Consider the following 25,017-nt stretch of genomic DNA (forward strand, 5'->3'; position numbering starts at 1 on the left):
TTGCACTGGTATCAGTGTGGAGGACAAGCTGCTGACCAGTCAGAGCGGTTATAACTCCAAGCTCACGCTGATAAACTTTCTCTCTCTGCCTGAGTGGAGTGGAGTGAAGCTTCGCTAAAATCCCAGCAGGAGCCGTAATCAGCTGCGTGAGTGCTCGACCCGGTGTGTCATCCATCCTGCTTTAATATGACATCAGTATTCAACCTGCATGCAGAGAGTTACTCAGGTATTTATTCTCAAACATCACTGGCACTGTCCCTGTTACACGGACTAAACCTAACACTTAGCTCTAATTTCCAACAACAACAACAGTCTCATTTCTGCAAAAGTTTCACTTACCTTAAATGTAGCTGATCAGCCAAGACATATTGTTCAAGCTAAACAGCTTACAGCTCAGCAAGCATTTCTCTACAACATTCCAAGTAGATAATCCAATTGCTTTTTCCAATAGAGAACATATTAGTGTTTAAGCTCAATACAAGTCACATGGTATTAGCATGAATGAAGAAAAGGCAGTAGCTATATTTGTAACTAGAACAAGCTGAATAATGTTGGGTCCTGATTCTGAACTCCACGACACGATGCTAGCTATTTTTTTAAAGTTAAACATTCATTTGTCAACCTTCATGGCCTGTGACGTTCACTTGCTAACTGCTAACTTCTAACTCCATTAAGAGAACATACTCAGCAAACCCCGAAAGAAGTAAAAGAAATAAATATAATAGAAATGCTAAAAACAAAAGAGGAAATAGAAACATCATTCTTAAGCTAAGTACTGTTTATATACAATACATGAGCATAACTAAAGGAAATACTCGTCTCTGATTGGCTGAGAGGTAAAGATGTTGACAAACAGTTTAGACTAGGTCTATACAGTTGAGGTCAAAAGTTTGCATCCCCCTTTCAGAATCTGATTTTGAATTTGAAGATCAGGGTAAATTTAACTTATTTTGTCTTCTGGGAAACATGTAACTATCTTCTGTAGCCTCTGAAGGGCAGTACTAAATGAAAAAATATGATATTTAGGCAAAATAAGAAAAAGGTACACATCTCCATTCTGTTCAAAAGTTTTCACCCCCCGGCTCTTAATGCATGTTTTTTCCTTCTGGAGCATCAGTGAGCGTTTGAACCTTCTGTAATAGTTGCATATGAGTCCCTCAGTTGTCCTCAGTGTGAAAAGATGGATCTCAAAATCATACAGTCATTGTTGGAAAGGGTTCAAATACACAAAAAATGCTGGAAAACCAAAGAATTTGTGGGACCTGAAGGATTTTTCTGAAGAACAGCAGGCAGTTTAACTGTTCAGGACAAACAAGGGACTCAGGAACAACTATCAGTAAACAAAAAAACACAGCTGTGGATCATTCAGGTAACAACACAGTATTAAGAATCAAGGGGATGTAAACTTTTGAACGGGGTCATTTTTATAAATTCGGCTATTATTTTCTCTTGTGGACGATATGTAAACATCTTTTATGTGAAATATCTTATTCAGGTCAGCACTAAATTAACAATAACGTGCATTGTGTATGATCGCTCTTATTTTGGTAAAATAATAAACATTTTGCAGATTCTGAAAGCGGGATGTAAACTTTTGACCTCAACTGTATATATGGATTGTGATTGTGCCATTAGTGGATGTTTAGTGCTTAGTGCATGTAAATGGTTTGATTAAAATCAGAGAGTTAAGCAACGCCACTGGAGTGTTAGCGACACAGGTTCCATCTTGCAACCACAAGCGTTGTTTGGTTTGTCTTTCTTGGGAGAACGTGTGAAAATGTTCTGTATAAAAAAAACCTACAGTGTTTCTATTTCAGAAAAGCTTTCAAGCTAGATCTCCTTTAGAAAGATAGAACTGTCAATCATTCAAAGAGCTGTACTGAGGAGCTTAAATTAACCACTCGGTGTACACTTTTACAAAAAAGGAAGAATTTAAAGCTTCTGCAACAGATTTTTTTATTGTTAAAGATTCTTATCTGTTTGATAGGCAAACATTAGTATGTCTGTATAGAGCTGTGGTGAAAAGTGACAACCCTGATATCAAAAATAACATTTGACAAGATGATGTTTCTTTTATGAATCAAAGCAAAAGGCTGAGAATCTGCCACAGCTACGTATGTGAAGCGTTTTTGTCCATTTTTATAGACTGATTAGACAAATCATTTGGTATATGAAGCTAGCAACTCTGTGCAGAACAAAGTGTATAACTCACACAGGCCATATCCAAGTCCATATGAGGTAATGAAAAACTCAATATGCTTAATGACGACTTCAGGATGTAGTTTGCTTTTCCAACACACCTAATTTAATGCTCTACATCTGTCTTGTTGAAGATTATCAGATGAATCAAGTGTGTTGAATGGGCTAGAGCAAAAAAAAAAGATAAACTGGTCTACATATACAAATTTTTTAAAGAAAATCTATCCTTAAATTCAACCAAGTAGCTATATTTTGTCATTTCCCTAAGCTAGGGGAATAGTATGTAGTCTATTTTGTGTTTTTCAAGCTTGTATTTATTAAACGCATTTCACCTCCAATTATTTCCTCATTACTAAACAATAAGCAGTTAGAGTGTGAGTGAATGATCTACTTTGATCATCCTCCACCAAGCTGCATGCCAAAATCATCCCACACTGCTCTCAAACTGTTTCGAGTTGTTAAGTAACCTGAAATAGGCCTGCTTATCTTACATGACACACTGTTCTGTATAAAAATGATCACGTAGCTGAAAACACCTACAGTGACAACCAGTTGCAAATAATATTCGTATTTAACAGTAGGTGAGTTCTTCATCGCTTCTGCCAACTGGTTTAAACCTCAATGACATCACAAGACCTGTTCTGGTCACATGACAGCCACTGGAGAATGGAAGTGTGAACCAGTGTGAAAGCTCTGGGAGGAAAGATGATGCGTGAAAGAGCTGTAAATAGAGGATAAAAAGTGCTACCAAAGCTCATGCTGTTGTCAAAAACCCAGACTAGCATTAACAATGTTCTAGTAGAGGAGGATTGTGGGGCATCACATGTAGGTACTCAGCCATTTTGGGGTTCTGCATGCACAGACACTCAGTTGTAAGGTTTGGTATAGAGTCTTTAGTAGCTCTACATATAGAAACACTCAGTTGTAAGGTTTGGTATAGAGTCTTTAGTAGCTCTGGTGTGTTATTTTATTTTTCACACTTATAGCTCTGGGTTGTAATGTGATAATATCGTACACTGTGATAAAGTTTATTATGGAGAGTAGGCATCAAAATCCTTACCCAAACATTCCTGCTAATTTTAGAAAGAACTCCATGAAAACCAGAGACTTTCCACAAACATTATATTTATGATTTATAATCCATGCGACAGCCATCGATCAAATATATTACACACCAACAGTGAAGTGAGACGCAGGATATGAGATTTGTAATAATGAAGCAGCTTGAGGAAAAAAAAAAGAACCGAGTCAAACTGAAAAACAAAGTCATTAAAAAACGGTGAGATAAAGAGATAGAGATAAAGGCAAGAGATTTTAGATTTTATAACTGTGTGTCTAACAGCTAAACCTGTGAGGACCTGAGGAAATGAGAACATAAATATATCACTATCACAATCAGCACCGCTTTATATTTACACGCTTATCAAACGTTCTACTGTAACTGTGACAGCACTGAGCTTTACTCACCTACACACCAACCTCTATTCTCTACTACACTCTCAGCTGCGTCAGGAGATCTGCACAGAACCTTCTGCGTTGTAGTTTTAGAAATAATCAGTTCTATGGTCCTGCACAGAATATTTAGGACATCTAGATTTAGAAATGCTCAGTTGTAAGGTTCCACATTGAGGCTTTAGGGGTTCTAGGTTTAAAAACAGTTGCACAGTTGTGCATGTTGCATTTAGAGATTCTAGATTTGGAAAAACTAAATTTTAGGCTTCCATATAGAACATTTAGGCATTTTTGATTTACAAACAGTTGTAGGCTTCTGCAAACAACTTTTAAGGGTTCTAGACTCAGGAATGCTCAGTCATAGGGTTCCACATAGAACCTTTTACAGCTCCTAGATTTAGAAATGCTCAGTTGTAGGGTTCTGCATGGAACCTTTAGGGCTTCTACATCTAGAAATGCTTAGTTGCAGGTTTGCACATAGAACTTCTAGGAGATCTAGATTTAGAAACAGTTGAAAAAAGACTGAGTAATCATGCAATAAACCCCAGGAGTCAGGTCAAGGGTAATATGACATGCCGTTACATTATTAATAAACTTTATGAGGAAATGTCCAGTAATGACGCAGAACTAGAGAGAACTAGTAGCAGCCCAGGATTACAGTACACATGCTCTGCCCAAAAATGTCAGAGTGCCCCAGAGTCCCCAAGTTCAGGCAGCGGCCTCGACTGGTTCTTGCGCTCGGATGTGGACGCTGGGCAAGCAGAACCACGTGAGAGGAAGGTCTCGGCTCGTGCTGTCGTCTTGGAACTTAATGTTCAGGTAGAAATCCCCAGTGTAAAGGAACAGCAACGCTCCAGCACAGGTCGAGTTCCCCGCTGGACTCACCTGCACACAAGAACAGAGGAACACGGAACATGAGGAGTGAATAACCCTCTCAGGACTGAATGTGCCCTCTGTAACTGCAGGCTCAGTGAAGGAGGCGTGGCCTCTGTACCTGTCAGTCTCAGTAAAGGAGGTGTGGCCTCTGTATCTGTCAGTCCCACTGATGGAGGTGTGGCCTTTGTACCTGTCAGTCTCAGTGAAGGAGGTGTGGCCTATGTACCTGTCAGTCTTAGTGAAGGAGGAGTGCCCTCTGTATCTGTCAGTCCCACTGATGGAGGTGTGGCCTTTGTACCTGTCATTCTTAGTGAAGGAGGTGTGGCCTCTGTGTTTGTCAGTCCCACTGATGGAGGTGTGGCCTTTGTACCTGTCAGTCTCAGTGAAGGAGGTGTGGCCTATGTACCTGTCAGTCTCAGTGAAGGAGGTGTGGCCTTTGTACCTGTCAGTCTCAGTGAAGGAGGTGTGGCCTTTGTACCTGTCAGTCTCAGTGAAGGAGGTGTGGCCTCTGTACCTGTCAGTCTCAGTGAAGGAGGTGTGCCCTCTGTACCTGTCAGTCTCAGTGAAGGAGGCGTGGCCTATATACCTGTCAGTCTTATAGAAGGAGGCGTGGCCTCTGTGACTATCAGTCCCTTAACAGAAATGGCTTTCATATATAATAACAGTCTTTTTTTCTTTTTCAGTTTAATCGCTCTTCCTGTTTGTGGTATTTTGTTTTTACACATGCTGTGAGCTGTGTTTTAAATGCACCGAAGGTGCTGCATAAATAAAATTATTATTATTTTAATTAAACCCAACACTCACAATCACAGCATTAACACCACAGAGTGCAGGCCAGTTGCCAAATATCACATTCTCCTGCCAGAAGGTTCGTGCATGCTTATTTAATTCTGCTGCATGAATACAAACTCTAATGAGACACACCCGACCCGGCTCATTGCACAGAGATAACGGCGATAATCGGAGACCTTAATCTGGAACCGGGTGTGTGCGAGCGGTTGGTCCCACATCAGATGGAGAGTCAGAGCACAGCGCAGTTTAATGTTCTCCTGGCACTGGCCCCATTCAGGTCATTAAAGGTTTAATGATAATGATAAGCTGATGATGCAGTAGCCATAGTTTAAAGTGGTTTAAAGTTCTTGGCTAAGTTTCAATCACAGAATTAGTGGCTTCTTATGATAACATACACATTATGTTTTAATAAGCAATGAAATACAGGCACTTCCTGAGTGTAACTAAGTGGGATATGAAAATAACATGCTGTAATAGGCGGCTATGCTGTACCTGTATTACTATATATTTAGCTATTTTGCCATATTACTTTTATCATATTATAAACTAGCTTATCAACCATTTTTCACACCACTGTGTACTCAGAATGTTAACAGTTTTAAATATTTGTTTCCTTTTTTTCTTCTTATATTCTTTAAAATCATTCAATCAGCTAGTGGCAATGGGGAGGGGATTTATACCACATCACTGCTGAATTCTGGATGCTGATTGGTCAGGTGGTGTTGATTAATTTTCTATAATAGCAGTTCTGACAGTAGTGCAGCCACAAATCACGTTTATATTAATACGCTCGTTCTAATACATTATTGTATTGATTACGCATATTGATAACATTGATTATTTTTCCTATAACAGCACACCATGCCATTTTTATGCTTTACATATTGTCATGTTTGTTGCACCATGATCATAAATGTGTCTTATTCCATTTAACTGTAGGTCTTCTGTGTGTGTTTGTACCAAATCGATGTAGAAGGAGTTGGAGCCGATGAATGTGACGGCTTCCTGCAGCTCATAGTTCTGCACGCCGTTCTGATAGTCCTGAAACGGCACCACTGTGAGAGAGAACGGTCCCACGACGCTCTTGCTGCGATTGGTTAGCTTGACCTCCAATGGCACGGCGTCGCCCACTTTACACTCAGCAACCACGTCGCAGTCGCACGCTTTACCATTCACAGCTATGTCTGTGCAGAGAGAGAGAGAGAGAGAGAGAACAGAGAGAGAGAGAACAGGAAAAGAGAGACAGAGAGAACAGAAAGAGAGAGAGAGAGAGAGAACAGAGAGAGAGAGAACAGAAAGAGAGACAGAGAAAACAGAGAGAGAGAACAGAGAGAGAGAGAACAGGAAAAGAGAGACAGAGAGAACAGAAAGAGAGAGAGTACAGAGAGGGAGAGAGAAGAGAGAGAGAGAGAGAGAGAGAACAGAAAGAGAGAGAGTACAGAGAGGGAGAGAGAGAGAGAGAGAGAGAGAGAGAGAACAGAAAGAGAGAGAGAGAGAGAGAGAGAGGAATGAAGATGACAAAATGATTGAGATGGTGATTAAGACAAGCCAAGGTGTTCACCTTCACTTACACACACTGAGAAATGACATCATCAGGTTCAAGCGATGCTGAGGGTGTTAATGAAAGTGCTAGTACACTCACTCACACACACACACACACACACACACACACACACACACACACACATACACACACACACACACACACTGTCTGTATTCATAGTGAGCTCATGTCTCTCTTTTACATTGAGTCCTGCAGGCTGATCTGTCACACGAGTCCTATCTCCAGAATGGTGCCTGCTGGGAAATCAAGTCCCTCAGGGCCTCCGGCAATGACATAGAAATGACAGCCTGCCCCAGTAGACTACAACTCACTGCAGGACAAGTTACACACACACACACACACACACACAATCCTCTTTCATAGGGGAAGATTCTGTTCTGAACCGTCCACCATTTGCTCAGCACCTGAAGTGTTAGTCTTAATGGATGGAAGTTCTTAAAGGTCAGTCGTCAGTCTATACATCAAGTAATCATGAATATAGTCCTTGCAGATAATGTCCTAGCATCACTAACCCCAATAACACATGATATTATAAAACACAGCAGTATTCGTCAACTCTTCCTAAAGCCTTCAACTAGGATGTAGCTTTAAATCACTTCAATCTAAACTGCATACAACAGATACTCTTATGTCATGTATACTCCATCACACACGCCTTCCTTCACACCTGGTACAGCCCGCTCAGCTGAGACACCATGCCATGTGGTTATATTTAGTTCTTCTGTTGCTAAGAGATGTGCAAATAAGAAATACAATGAGTAGAGTGAGACTGGAAGTGATCTATTTCTCCAGACAGAAAAATGCTGAACGAGGTGAAAAAGAAAGAAGACTTGTTGACAATATTGTCTTTTAAATATGTACAGTTAGGAGAGGAAGTGGCAATACCCACAGTAATGCCAACCAGGAAGTCAATACCTACAGTAATGCCAACCAGGAAGTCAATACCCACAGTAATGCCAACCAGGAAGTCAATACCCACAGTAATGCCAACCAGGAAGTCAATACCCACAGTAATACCAAGCAGGAGGTCAATACCCACAGTAATGCCAACCAGGAAGTCAATACCCACAGTAATGCCAACCAGGAAGTCAATGCCCACATTAATGCCAACCAGGAAGTCAATACCTACAGTAATGCCAACCAGGAAGTCAATACCCACAGTAATGCAAAGCAGGAAGTCAAATCCCACAGTAATGCCAAGCAGGAGGTCAATACCCACAGTAATGCCAAGCAGGAGGTCAATACCCACAGTAATGCCAACCAGGAAGTCAATACCCACAGTAATGCCAAGCAGGAGGTCAATACCCACAGTAATGCCAAGCAGGAAGTCAAATCCCACAGTAATGCCAACCAGGAAGTCAAATCCCACAGTAATGCCAACCAGGAAGTCAATACCCACAGTAATGCCAACCAGGAGGTCAATACCCACAGTAATGCCAACCAGGAAGTCAATACCCACAGTAATGCAAGCAGGAGGTCAATACCCACAGTAATGCCAACCAGGAAGTCAAATCCCACAGTAATGCCAACCAGGAAGTCAAATCCCACAGTAATGCCAACCAGGAAGTCAATACCCACAGTAATGCCAACCAGGAGGTCAATACCCACAGTAATGCAAAGCAGGAGGTCAATACCCACAGTAATGCCAACCAGGAAGTCAATACCCACAGTAATGCCAACCAGGAGGTCAATACCCACAGTAATGCAAAGCAGGAAGTCAATACCCACAGTAATGCCAACCAAGAAGTCAATACCCACAGTAAGGCCAAGCAGGAAGTGAACCAGAAAGTCATACATCAACAGAAATGCCAAACACTCAGTTGACTACAACCAGGAAGCCAACTCTAACATTAACACCAAACAGGAACTCAAATAGTAAACTCAACCATGAAATTGAACATTGACTCAAATAGCAGCAAGAACTGGAAGGTCAACTTTAACACTATTGCCAACCAGGAAGTAGACTGCAACAGTAACACCAATTAGACAGTTTGCTGAAATGGTCTAATCAAACCATAACAAAAACCAGAACATCAACTCGAACAGTAACACTAGAACTAGAACTAGAACTAGAAAGTGGACTCAAACATTAATGTCAACCAGGAAATCGACTCAAACAGTCAAGACGGTGACTAGAAAGCAAAAACCACCATGCCGATGCCTCTGCTGTGTGTGACATCGCCCAGTGATGGTGGAATGAAAACAACCCTTCTGTCCTTCCACTGATGAAACAGGAGCGCAGAAACCTCACATGATCAGATCAGGTCCGAGTCATTGTTGGTTCAAGTGGTTATCTGAAATCTTTTATTTTCAATTTATGCACAGCTGTACTTCACAGAGATATCTATTTAACCACATCTATTTCTTTAAAAATAAGTCCTGTTCAGCATTTATTCTGTCTGTAAAAATAGATTGCTCCTCTTCTGTGCACATGCTGGGGAAATTCACCTGGCTGTTACACGCCCATCTGTCCCTGCAGATATTCCGAGCGTCTGCTCCTGATATGGTTAATGAGGGGTATTGTGCAGAGAGGATTCAGAGGGAAGCTACTCATAACAGGCTGAAGGAAAGCTAATGGGGAACGACAGTGGAGCTAAACACTCTGTGAGCACAGAATGGCCCCTGGGTACTTTAAAGAGCGCTGGGTGTGGAAGGTGGGTGTGTGTGTGAGTGTGGGTGTGTGTGTTACTCATCTGATTATGTATTAGGCAGCCTTTAGCATCCATGAGGGGTGTATGTGCACACACAGGTGGTATACACTCAAACACATGTGCACATGCCATGAACGTGGACATACCTTTAAAAAAGATAGATAGGCGCTAAGGAAGAGGAAAATGATCCGTGCCAGCTGTAACTCTGCAGCAGGTGTGTGTGTGTGTGTGTGTGTGTGCGCATATTTGTGTGCAGGTGTATGAGTCAGAGTGTGTTGTCCTCAGGGTGTAAGTAAACACACTCATCTCTCTCTAGCTTGGACAGCAGCATGGTTGCTGAGGGTGACCATCGTGTCAAGCTGCACACACACTGTGTCAGTACAAGCCCATGGCGTTCACTCACCTGTTTGCCCGCTGAATGACACGGTCAACCCCCCCAACACACACACACACACACACACACACACACATCCAGTGCAACTTTTCTCAGGCAGCACAGGCCCAAGAATCTGTTCTTGTCTAATTTTCCACACACGTCATTTAGCGAATCTTGATAGCCAGGCATAAGTTACTGAAACACAGCGACAGATGGATGCCAATATATTAAAAACAAAACATACGCTGATAATGACACCCCATGAAAAACAAAAAACAACAACAAAAACCCAAGATGAGATTCCAGTTTGAATACAGTAAGTCATTCACAGTTCCTAATCAATTTTTTTGGAAAGTTCCTAAGGATTTCTTTGGATTGTTCTTAATTTTGGAAGAATTATTTAGATATTTATTGAGAATTATTTAGGGTTTTTGAGTAGTTACTAAGAGATTCTTCAGAAAGTTGTTAAGGTAATCTTTAGAAAGTTCCTAAAGGGTTCTTCGGATAGTTCCTAAATGGTTCTTTGGATAATTCCTAAAGGGTTCTTCAGATAGGTCCTAAAGGGTTCTTATGCAAGATCCTAATGAGTTATTTGGATAGTTCCTAAGGGATTCTTTGGATAGTTCCTAAGGGATTCTTTGGATAGTTCCTAAGGGATTCTTTGGATAGTTCCTAAGGGATTCTTTGGATAGTCCCTAAGGGATTCTTTGGATAGTTCCTAAGGGATTCTTTGGATAGATCCTAAAGAATTTTTAGATAGTTGAAGAGTTCTACAAGGGTTCTTCCAGAGAGGCACTTTTTTTCCCAACAGCATACTGTGTCTCCAGTTCCTCTGGTGTTTCTATATGACACTGTGTATTGGGGTAAGGCAGATATTTATGGAAAGGATTTTGGATAAGACACAATTCTATTAATTGTTATCTACATTAGCTTGAAGGCTCCAATGAAAAACTAAAAAAAAGTAAACTTGAGGCACCAAATATATCTTGGCTTGACATTTATGGAAAGATTTTTCACTTATGCTAATATGTAATACATGAGTTTATTTATCAAACCCTTTGCTTTTGTTTCAGTGTGCGTCTCTCTAGTGTGAGACAGGAGACCTTGAGGGTTCCTTTGCTGATCCATTACTGTGATGAGGAGACACATAGCTTCAAGGGCTCTTCTGTGAGCATGAGAGCGAATACAGGACGCCACCAGCAACCAGATTTAAAATAGAGAAAGGGGATTTTCGAGCACTTATCTGAAGGCAGTTGTTATGAGCGCAGCTCAAGGCTGGCTTTTTTGTATCTGCGTTCAAAAATAAAAATATATGTGTGTGTGTGTGTGCAAATAGTTTTATAGTCCTGTAAATATGGTTATTAACAAACACCCTACAAATAATCCACTGACCAAAGCAATACACGCATATGCCCAGCTAGTTGTTTGAGGTGACGCAAATTGGGTTAATAATGCTGTGTCAAGAATAATTTTCTAGAATTTTCCAATGCGCTGGTCAAGACAGAGCGACCAGAAAAGCCTGAAGTAACTGGAAACTGGTGGTGTTGTTGAGAAAAAGTGCTGCCTGAAGTTTCTTTTGTGCTAATATGGAAAAAAAAGCTGCTCATATAATAAGAACACTGTAACCATAACAACATGGAGATTCTCAGCCCAGCAATGTAGTCATTTTTACCCAGACATTGGGTTTAAAAACCCAACCAGCGTGCTGGGTCAACACGCTAACCTGACCTTACTGGGTTAAAACAACCCATACTGGGTTAGTTCATATGGGACCCAGAACTGGCTTTCCAAATTTACCCAAATTTAACTCCGATATTTTTAGAGTGCATGAGGATCAAGTACATTTTGAGCTGTAAGCCCAAATCTTATGCTTAACAGTGATGCTATAAAATGCCCCAACTTGACCTCTGACCTTTGCCACCTTCCAAGCTATATGTGGGATATGCAAAGCACCAACAGTTTCCACTTGGCGATTTACAAAGAAAGATACCGGGGTGCTTATGTGGAATTCAGGTTCAACCCCAGCTACGCCTTGCACCGTCTGTTCCCAAATGAATAATGCGCCATATTGTGCGTGAGTGTGAAGAGCAGGAGTTCTCCTGTCTTTCTTTGCCATGTTGAGTCATGCAGTTTCCATCCATGTTATTGAATTTAGAGCCAGAGTGAGTGAAGAAGAAAGGCAGAGTTTGGCTAAGCCTGGCTGTTTGGCCGCCCTGCGCAAGTTGGCATGGCCTCGCTCCACTGAGACGGAGACAGCGATGAATAGATGGATTTAAATTGAGCATCTTGTTGCAGTTGATATTGGAATCATCTGTCTTCTAATCTCTGAGCTCCAAATTAAACACTGCTGTTGCTCAGGTCCTGAACTGGGATCACTCTCGGCCCGGTTTGGATCCCTCAGGACACACCTCACTTTTGCTGTGCACCACATGGCTTCTCTGAATATTCTAGAGAACAAAATCATCAGCAGATGATAGGCATTTTTTTTTCTTCACCTCGTCCCTGGATAATTGAAGTGCCTGTCAGGAACAGAAGAGGTTCTTGACAGTCCTTTTACTGAGCAAATAATTTGAAAGTGCACTGGATAGGCTATTATAAGACAAATAATTGGATTTGAAATATGGGTGCCCTCGCAATTCTAGCAGATTCACCTGCATAACTCAACTAATTTAACTTATCTAATGCACTTTAAAAGGTAATTGTAAAAAGTAGTGCCATTTTTCATGCTGACACAAAAATTCCTGACTTTGTAAAACCGCTGATGTTAGTTATTCAGAAAGGGCAAAGCCGAACAGACTCAGGGTTACTCACTTCATGAGACTGTGAAGTCAAATTATTAGCTACACAAGTCTCATCCATAGAGATGTGGACATTTTGTTATCAAAAATCTCTCTGGAATTTTATGAAGTATCTAGTGCTTATAGGAAACAGAGCTGATATCTTAGTGATTGTCCTGTCACATTCTTATTTTCTGCTCTTGTCACTCTATACTCCAGGGCTAAGGTGATGTATTTACACTTATTCATTTGATGGATGCTATTATCCAAAGTAATGTATCACTAAGACGGGATACAATGCAAGTGGCCTAATCAGCAAATGGCTGTGCTGATATTTAACTCACAATATTCTAATTACTAGCTGAGAATCTTACACACTGAAGCACCACTGTGCTGCACCACAAATCAAAGATTTCAAAACACATCCAGTTCTTCACTGATGTGACACATAAACTAACTTCACCATATGGCCTTTCAATATAACATTTAGGGGTGGCCATTTTGGACCTGCAGAATGACTTTTAGTGAGTAACTCCACAGTAGAGGTTGCACTGAGACAAAAGAAGTCACTGTTCATTCATTCGTCTTTAGTAATCTTGGTAAAGGTCAAGTGATTTAAATGACTAGTTTGTTTATATTTTGCAAAATATAACCAGCTATGTTTGTCAAAAAATAGTGCAGGCAGGTAAAACAAAATTAGTAACTGTAGGAGTGGGTGGGATTGGTCAGAATTCCATCAGGAGTGGGATGGAGTGATCAGAATACCTTTGGGAGCGGGAGGGATCAGTCAGAATTCCTCTGGGAGCAGGAAGAGAGTGGTGAAAATTCCTTTGGGAGTGGGTGGATTTGGTCATAATTCCTTTGGAAGTGGGCGGGAATGGTCAGAGTTCTTCTGAAATGGGTGGAAAGTGGTCAGAATCCCAGAATCCCTTGGGGAATGGGTGAGAGTGGTCAGAATTCCTTTGGGAGCAGGTGGGTACTGTCAGAATTCTTTTGAGAGAAGGCAAAAGTGGTCAAAATTCCTATGGGAGCAGGTGTGGGTGGTCCTAATTCCTGTGGGACCGGGTGAGAGTGGGACTTAAAAAATAAATAAATAAATAAATAAAGTGCCCCTCTTCTCCATAGTGCAAATTTTGCATCACTCCACACCCCAGACTTTCTTCCCAAAGTTTTAAGGTGGAATTGTTGCAAAAAGCAGGAAGTAACATAGGTGATAACACAGGTCCAAGTGTATGAAGTATATGTTTTCAGACACTAACCACGTCTACATTTGGGTTAAAGCTAAATGTGTATAAATGAAATGCTTAGCTGAACTATTCCTTTAAAGTGTAAAGTATAATTGCTAAGGAGGAAAACCCACCTTGCAAAGTTTCCCAGGCAAGAACGTCTCATTCTTTCTACACACACACAAACTCTGTCAGGTACAAAGAATATTCTAGACAACAGTTTGCTCCAAACTGTCATTACTTCATTATTATCCCATCAGACTAAGCCCTTCACCGTGGTAGATGTGGAGATTATAATAGCTATAATACGGCTATAGTGTGTTCTGTATAAGCACAGCCTGCAGAACTGAAACTTAATTACACACTCTGTGTTTCCCCAGCGGGAGACCAGAACCAATGCACCATCTCTCTGTCTATCTGTCTACCGCTCTCTTTCGCTCTCTGTGTTTCTCTCAGTGAGATAGCAAGGCCTTAAATACCGGCTGCTGGGAGCAGAGGATAGAGGAGCGAGCGAGCTAAATGTCAGGAGTAATGGGAAAATAGAGGAGAGGGGCAAGAGGTAATAGAAGGACAGGACAGGGATGGAAGTAGATGAGAATGCAGGCTAGGAGAAATATTCAGGACAAAGAAACGGAAGCTGGAAAACAGAGGAAGTGAGAGGAAAGCATGCACATGACTGGAGGTGAGAAGGTCAGAGGTCAGGAAGGTGCCAGAAAAGGGTAGTGGAGAAAGCAAAAAGGTGCTGAGGAGATAGAGTGAGGTTTAAAGGGTCCTGAAAGGTTTTAGGGGGAAAGGATTGGAAAGAGGATTTGAGATTTATGAGAAGGTCAGACAGGCATGGTACTGATCAATCCCACAGCACCCATCTGCCTCTCTCTCTCTGTGCCTCTCTCTCTCACGCGCCTTCTCTTTTTCAGGTACCTGTGTCTGAGATGTTAACACAACAGCTACACAGTTCAGTTAGACACAAAGAAGAAGAGGACAAAGAGTAAGGAAGAGGAGGATGAGACTACGGGGACAAGGTGAATATGAAAAGGAGAAGAAGATAAAGAAGAGGAAGAGGATGAGAAGAAGACAAAAAAGAATAAGTAGAAGACAAAGAAGAAGAAGAAGAGGAAGAAGAAGAAGAATGGAGGAGGAGATGAGGGAAAAAAGGAGGAAGAAAAGAAGAAGGAGGTGATAGTGAATACATGAAAACAATACAATGAAACAGATGCACAACAGTAACAGGATGATGATGATGATGATAACGACGACGACGATGATGATGATGATGATGATTATATTGGCAAACAGAAGAAGAAGAAAAACAAAGATAATGATAAAAAAAAAAACAGAAATGGAAAGAAAGGAAAGGATGATTATGATGACAAAGACAATGAAAAGGAAGTAGATGCACAATGATAGTGACAAAAGCAAGAAGACATCAAGCAAGTACAAGACCAACCTAAAGATAAAGAAACAACAGGATGATGATGATAAAGATAAAGATGATAAAGATCATGAAAAGGAAAGAGCAGAATATAATCAGAAGATTATATATTATTTAGTGGAAGCTCCAGGATGGGCAGAAGGCCACTGTAAGTTGTGTTGGGTAAACACATTTAGAAAAAAAAAAAAAAAAAGACATGTAAATGAGTAAATAAACAAGAAGAAAACAACAGGTTGAAGAAGAACCACTTAAACACCAAGCATTTTAATGTGATCTGTGTTTAAATTGCCAATGGCCACTTTCCTTTCCATCATCTCACTAGTGCCATGGTAAATTTGATCATCTCTCTATCATACACATGAATTCCTCCATTACCCAGAGTGCACTGTGAGGTGCTAATGGCCAGGCACCACTCGGTCTACAGCGTCCGTGCTTGCAGCCAAATCAATGTGCCGCCATTTGTTTGGAGCCCAATTAAGGGGAAGTGCTGAGGCGACGGACATGCTCTCTCCCTGAGGAACCGGCCTCCAGGAGCCGAGCTCTGCTAATCCAGTTTGCTGATCATCCATTGATTAAAGATTTCGAGCAGGATTGATCTGCTTTCCTCACGCTCAATTAGTTTAGTCCTGCCAAGGATTTATGCGTGGCAGTGAGATGCGACAGTGTGAGGGAGCTAAACAAGACCAGGAACAAAGCTGAGAATCATGTAGACCTGCTGTGCTGAGCAGATTTTAAAGTTTAGCCCCGCCACAACATAACTGGTTCAGCTCCTGATTGGCAAGATAATTACTTGATGAGTAAAAAGCTCAATGCATGGGGTCTTCAGTACTTCAGGTGCTGGTCCTGGTGTCCAGGAACCAAGTGAGCCTTTTTGAGAACCTGCCAATTTTTCCACCAGTTTAAGAGACAAACCATTACATAATCAGAAGTGAGAGTTTGCTAATACGTGATATAAAAATAATACTCATGCAGAATTATTTCTGTACTTCTGCCTTCGAGAACATTTACCTGTCCTGCTTTAGTGGTGAAATGGTTCGAGGTTAGGAAGCAGCACCTTAAGCAGAAAACCATTATAAACCATAATAAAGATACAAGCACACACTCATACTCACTTCTCCACCATCCAAAAACGACTCATCAAACATTTGATTCTCGACTCAGCATATTATTCAGCTCATTAGGCCTCGTTAATCTCCAACCAGAACCATTCTGTCTCTCATTAAAAGACTGTGATGATTTTTACCTTCTACAGATTGGAAAACAAGCTCCTCCCTTTCCATCACACCACATCAGCGATAGTGCAGGCCTTAGCAGCTAATCTGTGCTGTGTTCACGCACGTCGCTAAACGGCAGCTTTGTTAAGCAGCAGCTGGAACGGACGCCATGTATCATTAGAGCTAATTGGGGACAGTTTCGTACAGGCTGCCAATTCAGCGCTCATTTACAACCGCAAAACAGCTGAACACTGTCATCCATCACAGGCTCACATCACACACCAGCGTTTAAATCCCTGTTAGCTCTGTAGTTTTTAACACAGTTTGTGAGTGTATGTGTGTGTTGAGCAGGATCTGTCACAAAAAACACCAAAATCAAGAAAACCCAAATCAAACTTTGTTTCTCTGCATTAATGTTTAACACATGTAATACACTGTGTAATATATACACACACACACACACACACACATACATCTGCCTGTATATATATATATAAAATAGAGAGAGAGAGAGAGAGAGGTGAACAAGCAGATAGAGAAAAAGAAAATGCAGACACAGAGATAGACATTGAGATATATAGACAGGCAGACAGACTTTCTTTTTCTTGTATATACACGTATATATATATGTATATATACACACATATGTATAAGCAGCAAAAAGAAATCTGTTTTGACTTACCAGGGCCTAAATAACAATTGTGTGGTCCTCACTAACTTCTATAAACAGACACATATCCTCAGGTGACAATTTAAAAATGTTTCAAAAATCAAAACCATTAAGAGAGTAATTATCTGCCAGGTGTTACTAATAAAATGCACAAGATTATTTAATCATCAAGAAGTGTGACTGCCTCTATAAAAGCAGAACATTTGACAGTCTGGTGTCCTGGAGCACTGAAGGTATGTGTCTACATAATACCAAGAAGAAAGCCATCAGCCATGACCTCAGAGAAGCAATTGTTGCTGCTCATCAATCTGGGAAGGGTTATAAGGCCATCTCCAAAAAAACTGAAATCACCATTTTACAGTGAGAAGGACTGTTTATAAATGGAGACCCTTCAAGACAGTTGCCAATCTTCCCAGGAGTGGGTGTCCCAACAAATTCAGTCCAAGGTCAGACCGTTTAATGCTCAGAGATATAAAGAAAAACAAAAAAGATACATCATGTGACCTACAGGCCTCTGTAAGCACATTAAATGTTTTTGTTCATGACAGCACAATCAGAGAAAGATTGAACAAGTAGGGCTTTCAAGGAACGGTGGCTAGGAAATAGCCCCTTCTCTCCAAAAAAGAATATGGAGCATGACCTAGGTTTGCAAAATTGCATCTGAACAAACCACAAAAGTTCTGGAAAAATGTCCTTTGGATTGATGAGACCAAGGCGGAGATGTTTGGTCATCATGCACAGCACCATGTTCGGGGAAATCCACATATAGTGTATCACCACAAACATCTGATACCAACTGTCCAGCATGTTGGTGTAGGGGTGATGATTTGGGCTTGTTTTGCAGCCAGCTGCATGGCAACTCTCAGGGGAGTGGTCGCTCTTGGGGCATGGTCACTCTCAGGGGTGTGGTGACCCTCAGGGGAGTGGTCACATTCAGAGAATGGGTCATTCTTAGGGGCGTGATCACATGGTTAAGAAATACTCCTTACCCCTCAGACATTAAATGACTTTTTGTAGGGTTAATAACTCCAACAGCATTCACACAGAGGAAATGAATCACACCCCACTCATCAGTGTAGCGGTGCAGAGATTTACACTTCATTATTATCACTACAGAGAAGCTATGCAGCTCATACATTGACATCATGTAGCTTAATGTAGCTCTTCACCATGCTGCCTCTCACTGTATAAAGTATATAACACACATGCACACGCACACACACACACACACACACACACACACACACTGTCACGCTGTTCAGCAGGCTGTTGTAGACTCTGTGTGCTAAATGAAAGATTGTCAATAGCTGTTATGCTAAAGTGCTAATCACTCAGTGCTGCTAATTAAACCACACTGAGGCTCATTCACATCCATATGATGCCTGCATTAACCTTCATATATACAGCTATAGAGCGGTGTGTGTGTGTGTGTGTGTGTGTGCGTGGGTGGGTGTGTTTTAGAGCAGCGATGATGGTGACGGTTCCCACACACTGAGTGAATGGAAAAATAAACAGAGCACAGCGGCAGGGCTGTCATATCCACTGTCCACACACACACACACACACACACACACACACACACACACACACACACAATCTTAATGCAGCCCGCTCCTAATTAAATAAACAATGGTCTATGCAAAATTATATAAAAGACTCTGAGGTGATGAATGTCAGTCTCTCTCTATCTCTCTCTCTCTTTCTCTCTCTCTCTCTCTCACACACACACACACACACACACACACAGGAAAAACAAACACACTAATCATCAGGGCATCGCTTTTCTGCCCTCGGAAATCATCAACATGTACACGTTTAATGAGGTAAAGCATTTAAGCTGATCACTGGGGGGGGGGGGGGGGGTCAAAGTGAAGGAAAAAGAGAAACAAAGAAAGAAAAAAAAAAAGAGAGAGAGAGAGAGAGAGAGAGAGAGTGATGAATAATGCTGAGTTTGGTTAAACAGTAGGGAAGTTGGAGCCTGTAGTGATTTGGACAGTTTCCTGCTGCATCAGTGAAGTGTAAAACCCTGAAGATCATCCAGCATAAGTGTGTTACACTCTGACCTCATCACAGCACTGACTGTGTGTGTGTGTGTGTGTGTGTGTGTGTGTGTGTATGCAAGTGAGACAGACAGACAGACAGAGACAGAGACAGAGACAGAGACAGAGAGAGAGAGAAAGAGAGTAATTTCGAGGGCAGCTGTGTGGTGTGGCGAGGTGAAGAGGTGAATAATCATCATCCACATGCACGGCTTATCTGGCTGGATTCCTGCATCTCCCTCCTGCTGTTCTCCGTGTGTGTGTGTGTGTGTGTGTGTGTGTGTGTGTGTGTGTGTAGCCTGTAGGAGGTTGTGTGTACATTTGATGGTGTTTTGCGATGCTGCAGCCGGAGGAATCCCCTCCCTCAGTGGGCGACATCACTGTCATTGCCATTACATAAAACCACACAACATATCCCACAATCCTCCACAGGCTGAGGCTAAGTCGAGGCTCGGGGGCGGCCATGCTCTGTTGAGTTACGCAACACACACACACACACACACACACACACACACACACACCTACCCAACTATGGAAAGGGGTGCGATCTCCATAAATGCAGTTTATTATTGGTAACAGTGGAGATGAATTTACAACAGAGTGTGAATCTGGAAAATAAGAGGAGTGTTACAATCCTCACGGCATTAACCACCACTACAGGGAAGTGAATTCAGGAAACGTGTGTGTGAAGGAACATCAGTGTTCCCAGTGCTTTTACTCAAAAAGCTAGATGCTACCAGATGACGTCATACACTAATCTGCATATTCACTGAAGAAAGAAGGTCTGAAGACACTCGCAGTTCTGTTGAATTCTGGATTCTGATCGGTCAGAATTTGTTGTTTAATTCTCTCTAACAGCAACTCTGACAATAGTGCAGCTGCAAATCACAGGTTTGTATTAATGCACTCACTCTAATAATGTTATGTTACATAATGATATGCTGAAGTTTTCTGTAAGGAAACGTTTATGGAAGGAGTCTCCAGTGTCAGCACTCTGTAATAGTCAGAAGTAATGCTGTAACACTTTGCATTTTCTCGAGACATGACAAGCTGCATTTTTTTTGTCTCATCAACGTCAAGAGAGAGAAAAAAAGAGAGGCTGGTGAGGGAACGACTGTTTACAGCTGCTATAACGTAAGTGAGAACAGGAACTAACCTGTTTTGAGGGCATTCCACAACATAAAATGTAACTATAAACAGATAAAAAGAATGTCATTATTTAATAAATAAAAATTGGTGTGGTATAAGGGGAATAAAACACTTTGGAACATAATGTTATAGGAAAATATTCACCTTTGGGCTGGTATCAGTAACAGTAATTTTCACTTTGCATTGTTGATTATTTTCCGATGATGACATGCCACGTTTTGTTTTATTCATGACTTTTCTAACGCTGCATGGCAAATAAACAGAAACTACCTCTACAGTAAACATGAAAGCAACTCCTACACTGAGGTACTCCTTTTTTATGCCCTTGTAATAGCTGTCTTACAAGGTAACTGGACATTTTCCCCTGGAACATAAGTCCATCTGTCTGCTATCTGAACATAAACCTTTCTCGGACAAATTCTAATAAAATAAACTTTGTGTTAACATCCATCTGCTCCACTGTGAAGCAGACTTTCCCTATCGAGCGCTTCTCAGATCATCAAATACACACTTGCAGCAGTTTTTCCTCTACCTTTTTCCTGAAATGTGTTTTGGTAGTTTCCTGCAAGACTGATTATGTAGCCAATCCATCACAAGAAAAATGAAAAACAATACGCCTACAGCAAACTCCAAAAGAGAATCTAACACACACTCCTCCATGCTGAAGACAAACACAAATCAACATTGCTTGTTTTCCACTTCGGGGTTTTATTCCTCTGATTTCTGTGAAATGGACGATGAGGGTAGACAGAGACGACAAATAAAAGAGCAGAGTGTAATAAGGCTGGAGATTTATCTGTCCTGTGTTTGCCAACAGTGATCATTCGCAGAAGCCAGAGCGCAACCTCGGTTCTTCTCTCAGAGACAGAGTGGACTAACTGGACATCTATCTGCTCGGATAGTATGTGAAACAGAGAGCACATTCCAGCAGGTAAAGTCTCAAAATCCAAATGTGAATTCCTTGGACCAGTGAATTTCCTGCACACATCACGTCAGTGTCTTGCGGCTTCATTAAGTTTGTGCACAGGACCGTCAGATCACCGTATAAAAAATAAAGTGGAAAATAATAGGATGTGCTGGATCAAGTGCTATTTTATGTGCTGTGGAAGCCACATTGTTACATTCAACCAGATGTGCAATGATTAATGTGATAAAAACAACTAGCACTATTCATGCAGCAATACAGTGGCACTGTACTCCACTCCTATTAGATTTCTTTCAATGCTCACCATCTTCTCATTCATACATCATCATATTAATCTTTATTTTTATTTTATTTTAAATTTTCATTTTCCATTGTATTACATTTGACAGTAAGGAAAAAAATCCTTCTTCAGTCCGCATTCTCTACTGACATAATATGAACGAGGAATACAGAAAACTGACTCTCTGACAGAAACTCTCTGACTCACTGACAGAAAAAAGTCTCAGCATAGAAGAAGACCAAATACAACCATCTTTCCCCATGTAAATATTGACATACAGTACCATTTGAATTTAAAGCACCAACTATGATTATGACGCCAACATCTGAATATGTTCCTACCTGGGTTTAGCCTCCATTCAACTTTACAGTAGAGTGTATACGTTTCAGCTCCTACCATCTCGTCTCAGAATGCAAGCCCCAAAACACAATCTAACACACAACCCTCTATGCTGAAATCAAACACAAACCATCATTGTTAGTTTTCCATTTTGAGGTTTGATTCCTCTGATTTCTGTGAAATGGACGATGGGGTAGACAAGAGACCACAAATAAAAGAGCAAAGTGTAATCAGACTGGAGATTTTCTGTCCTGTGTTTGCCAACAGAGATCATTCACAGAAGCCAGAGCACAACCTCAGTTCTTCTCTTGGAGACAGAGTGAACTAAATGGACATCTGTCTGCTTGGATATTATGTGAAATAGAGTGCAGATTCCAGTGTTATTTACAAGCGACAAGGAGACATAGAGCAGCAAGTGACAATTCTCAATTCTATGCAAATTACATACAATGTGGTAAAATCAAAAATCCAAACAATCGGTCCTAATGAAAAATGGGCACTTTGGATGGTCACAAGTTCTGGCTTTCTAATAGAGTTTAACTGGGAATCCTTTCTGAATGAGTAATCAATGAAAGAAGAAAGGACTAAAAACCTACACCACCATTTAATCCTAGTACAGACAAACCATGACACCAGCAAGGAGTTCAACAAGCTTCACTGGTACTAAGTAAAAGCAGTTCTTGGGGTAAAGCTATTAAAAGCTTCCACTTATCACTGGAAGATCACATCTGAATTTCCACCATGGTATAGTCATGTGTGGCTGGGAGTCCTAGAGAGCATAAGTGGCCTTGCTGTCCGGATGAGAAGGATGGCCTCGTTTCTTTCATGTCCATCAGAGTGAGCATGTGTTAGCTCGTTTATACTGAATATAGCAGCCCTGCCCTACTATGATATTACTGATGATGAGAGTCAGTTTTCACCACAGTGCAGGGCCTTCATGGCCCTTGAGGAAATGTGGGTTAGCCATCGACCTCCCAGATTGGTAGCTGATCTGTGACAACATGAGCAAGAAGCTGGAAAATAGCAACAACTAAACTGGGGCAAAATAATGACTTTTTTTTCATTCATTCATCTTCAGTAAGTGCTTTATCTTGGTCAGGGTCATAGTGTCTATCTGGAGTCTATCCTGGGAACAGCTGGAATACACCCTGGATGGGACGCCAGTCCATCTCAGGACACCATGCACTTTAGCATAGCTGATCCACCTACCAAGAGGAAACTGGAAATCCCAGAGGAAACTGGAAATCCCAGAGGAAACCCATGTGGACAGTAACATAACCTGAGTTCAGAATTGAACCAGGGAGCTGTCTGCCTTCGTATGATTTTCGCTGATAAGGATAATCTCCGTCTTAACATGTACTAGCTAAGTAGCTACTTTTGAGACAGGTTTCTTGTTTACATTTACAGAAAAAGAAACAGTATTATTATATTTTTTTAATCAGTAAAGTGATACTTATAGACGGACCAGTTTGGCTGCTACCACAGCAGTTGTGACAGGCCCACAATAGACAGCGTGACCCCGGCGACTTCTAACATGAACACAGAATAAGATTACAACATACAGCTTTAATTTATTTTGTCTAACTGCATGTAGCTCATTTCTCTCTAACATGCTCATTTCCACTCTCTCTTTCTTTCTCTCTCTCGCAACCTGCAAACAAAATAAAACTACAACAAAAGAGTCCAATTTATTTCCTTTGTTGAGCGAGACAGATGGAAACGGAGGGAGAAAGCGAGAGGGGACTGATTACAGGGCTGTATTTATAACCTGCACTAATTACATGCCTTCCCTCCATATCAGAGATGAATTCACTTCATTTCAGACATCAGAACAAGCAAACAGCCAGAGACGATCTTACCGTTGCCTCGGGGTGTGAGGACGCTGCAACAGTGTGTGTGTGTGTGTGTGTGGGTGTGTGTGTGAAAGAGAGAGAGAGAGAGAGAGAGAGAGAGAGAGAGAGAGAGAGAGAGAAGGAGACAGTGTGGCATGCTTAAGTAGGGGTTGTCAGGAGTAAACGTTAGCCTAAAGCAAGAGGGGGAAGTTTGTCTGGTACAACAAGAGCTGGTCGTGAGAACATGAGACAGATGCCTGCAGCAATTAGCTGCTATTAAAAAAGCTAGAAAACATTTGTGTGTTTGTGTTTTGGGGGTTTGGAGACAATTTTTAGATGTAGGTCCTGTTTTTGTCAAGTGACAGACATTCATGGGCCAACAATGGTCGAGCTGAAGTCATGCACTGATCACGCAACAGTAAAATAGATCATATATCATCACCATTAGCCTTCTTTATTTTTCATAATTTGTTTGAAGTACAGCTTAGCATGAAATGTTTGTTTAAGTTATACAAGTAAGTTAATAAATTACACAAAAAGTTCCTAATGTTCCCTAAGAAAGTTAACACTATTTTAAACAGAAATGATGGTAGACAAAAATCTATATATAGTCTCCTGTAGACTGTATAGTGCTTTGCATAAGTATTCACCCTCCCTGATCTTTTTCCACATTTTGTAGTTTACAACCTGGAAATGAAATGGACTTCATTTGGATTACATTTCATGAATCTATACGAAACACCCCATAATACTGAAGTGGGGGGAGGGGGTATAGAACAATAGACTTGGCCAATATAGCATTATATTGATATAGAAATATAAATATAGTGCAAAAATATTTACAACTAAAAAACATAAATGTCGATTAGTTCTGGTACAACCAGATGCCAAGAAAAAGTTCTGGAAGAGTTCCTATCAGAGTTCTTATCAAATGTACAGTCTTGTTCCAAAGCCAAAAAGTTCAATTTTGGGCTCATCAGACCAGAGAACCTTTTTACACGTGTTTGCTGATTCTCCAACATGCCTTCTGACAAACTTCAAATGGGATTTAAATGGGATAATGGATTTATTAATGAAGTTATGTGAGAGCTTACATGAACCTTTTGTGTAACCCTGTCCTCTGAGAGTGAGCAAGAAACAGAGAAAATTAGAGAAAAGCATTAGATGCATTAGCCTATGGTACATTTTCATAAATTCCAAATTTTCAAGTGCTGTCGGAAAAGC

General features: G+C 41.0%; 1 protein-coding gene across 2 annotated transcripts in view; it reads right to left on the bottom strand.

Annotated features, from left to right (window-relative positions):
• Positions 1-1,984: 1,984 nt before the first annotated feature.
• Positions 1,985-25,017, bottom strand: part of trappc9 (trafficking protein particle complex subunit 9) — a 214,056-nt gene continuing 191,023 nt past the window's right edge. Inside the window, exons 22-23 of one of the 2 annotated variants that reach the window (XM_034307425.2) lie at positions 6,280-6,503; positions 1,985-4,536 (exon numbers count right to left, since the gene is read on the bottom strand). In XM_034307425.2, coding sequence (XP_034163316.2) covers positions 4,360-4,536; positions 6,280-6,503 — 401 coding nt within the window. In that variant the 3' untranslated portion in view covers positions 1,985-4,359. The remainder of the gene's footprint in view (positions 4,537-6,279; positions 6,504-25,017) is intronic. The other variant, XM_053236694.1, reaches the window with a different exon arrangement.

Source organism: Pangasianodon hypophthalmus, chromosome 9, assembly GCF_027358585.1.
Source record: "Pangasianodon hypophthalmus isolate fPanHyp1 chromosome 9, fPanHyp1.pri, whole genome shotgun sequence".
Taxonomy (NCBI): Eukaryota; Metazoa; Chordata; class Actinopteri; order Siluriformes; family Pangasiidae; genus Pangasianodon; species Pangasianodon hypophthalmus.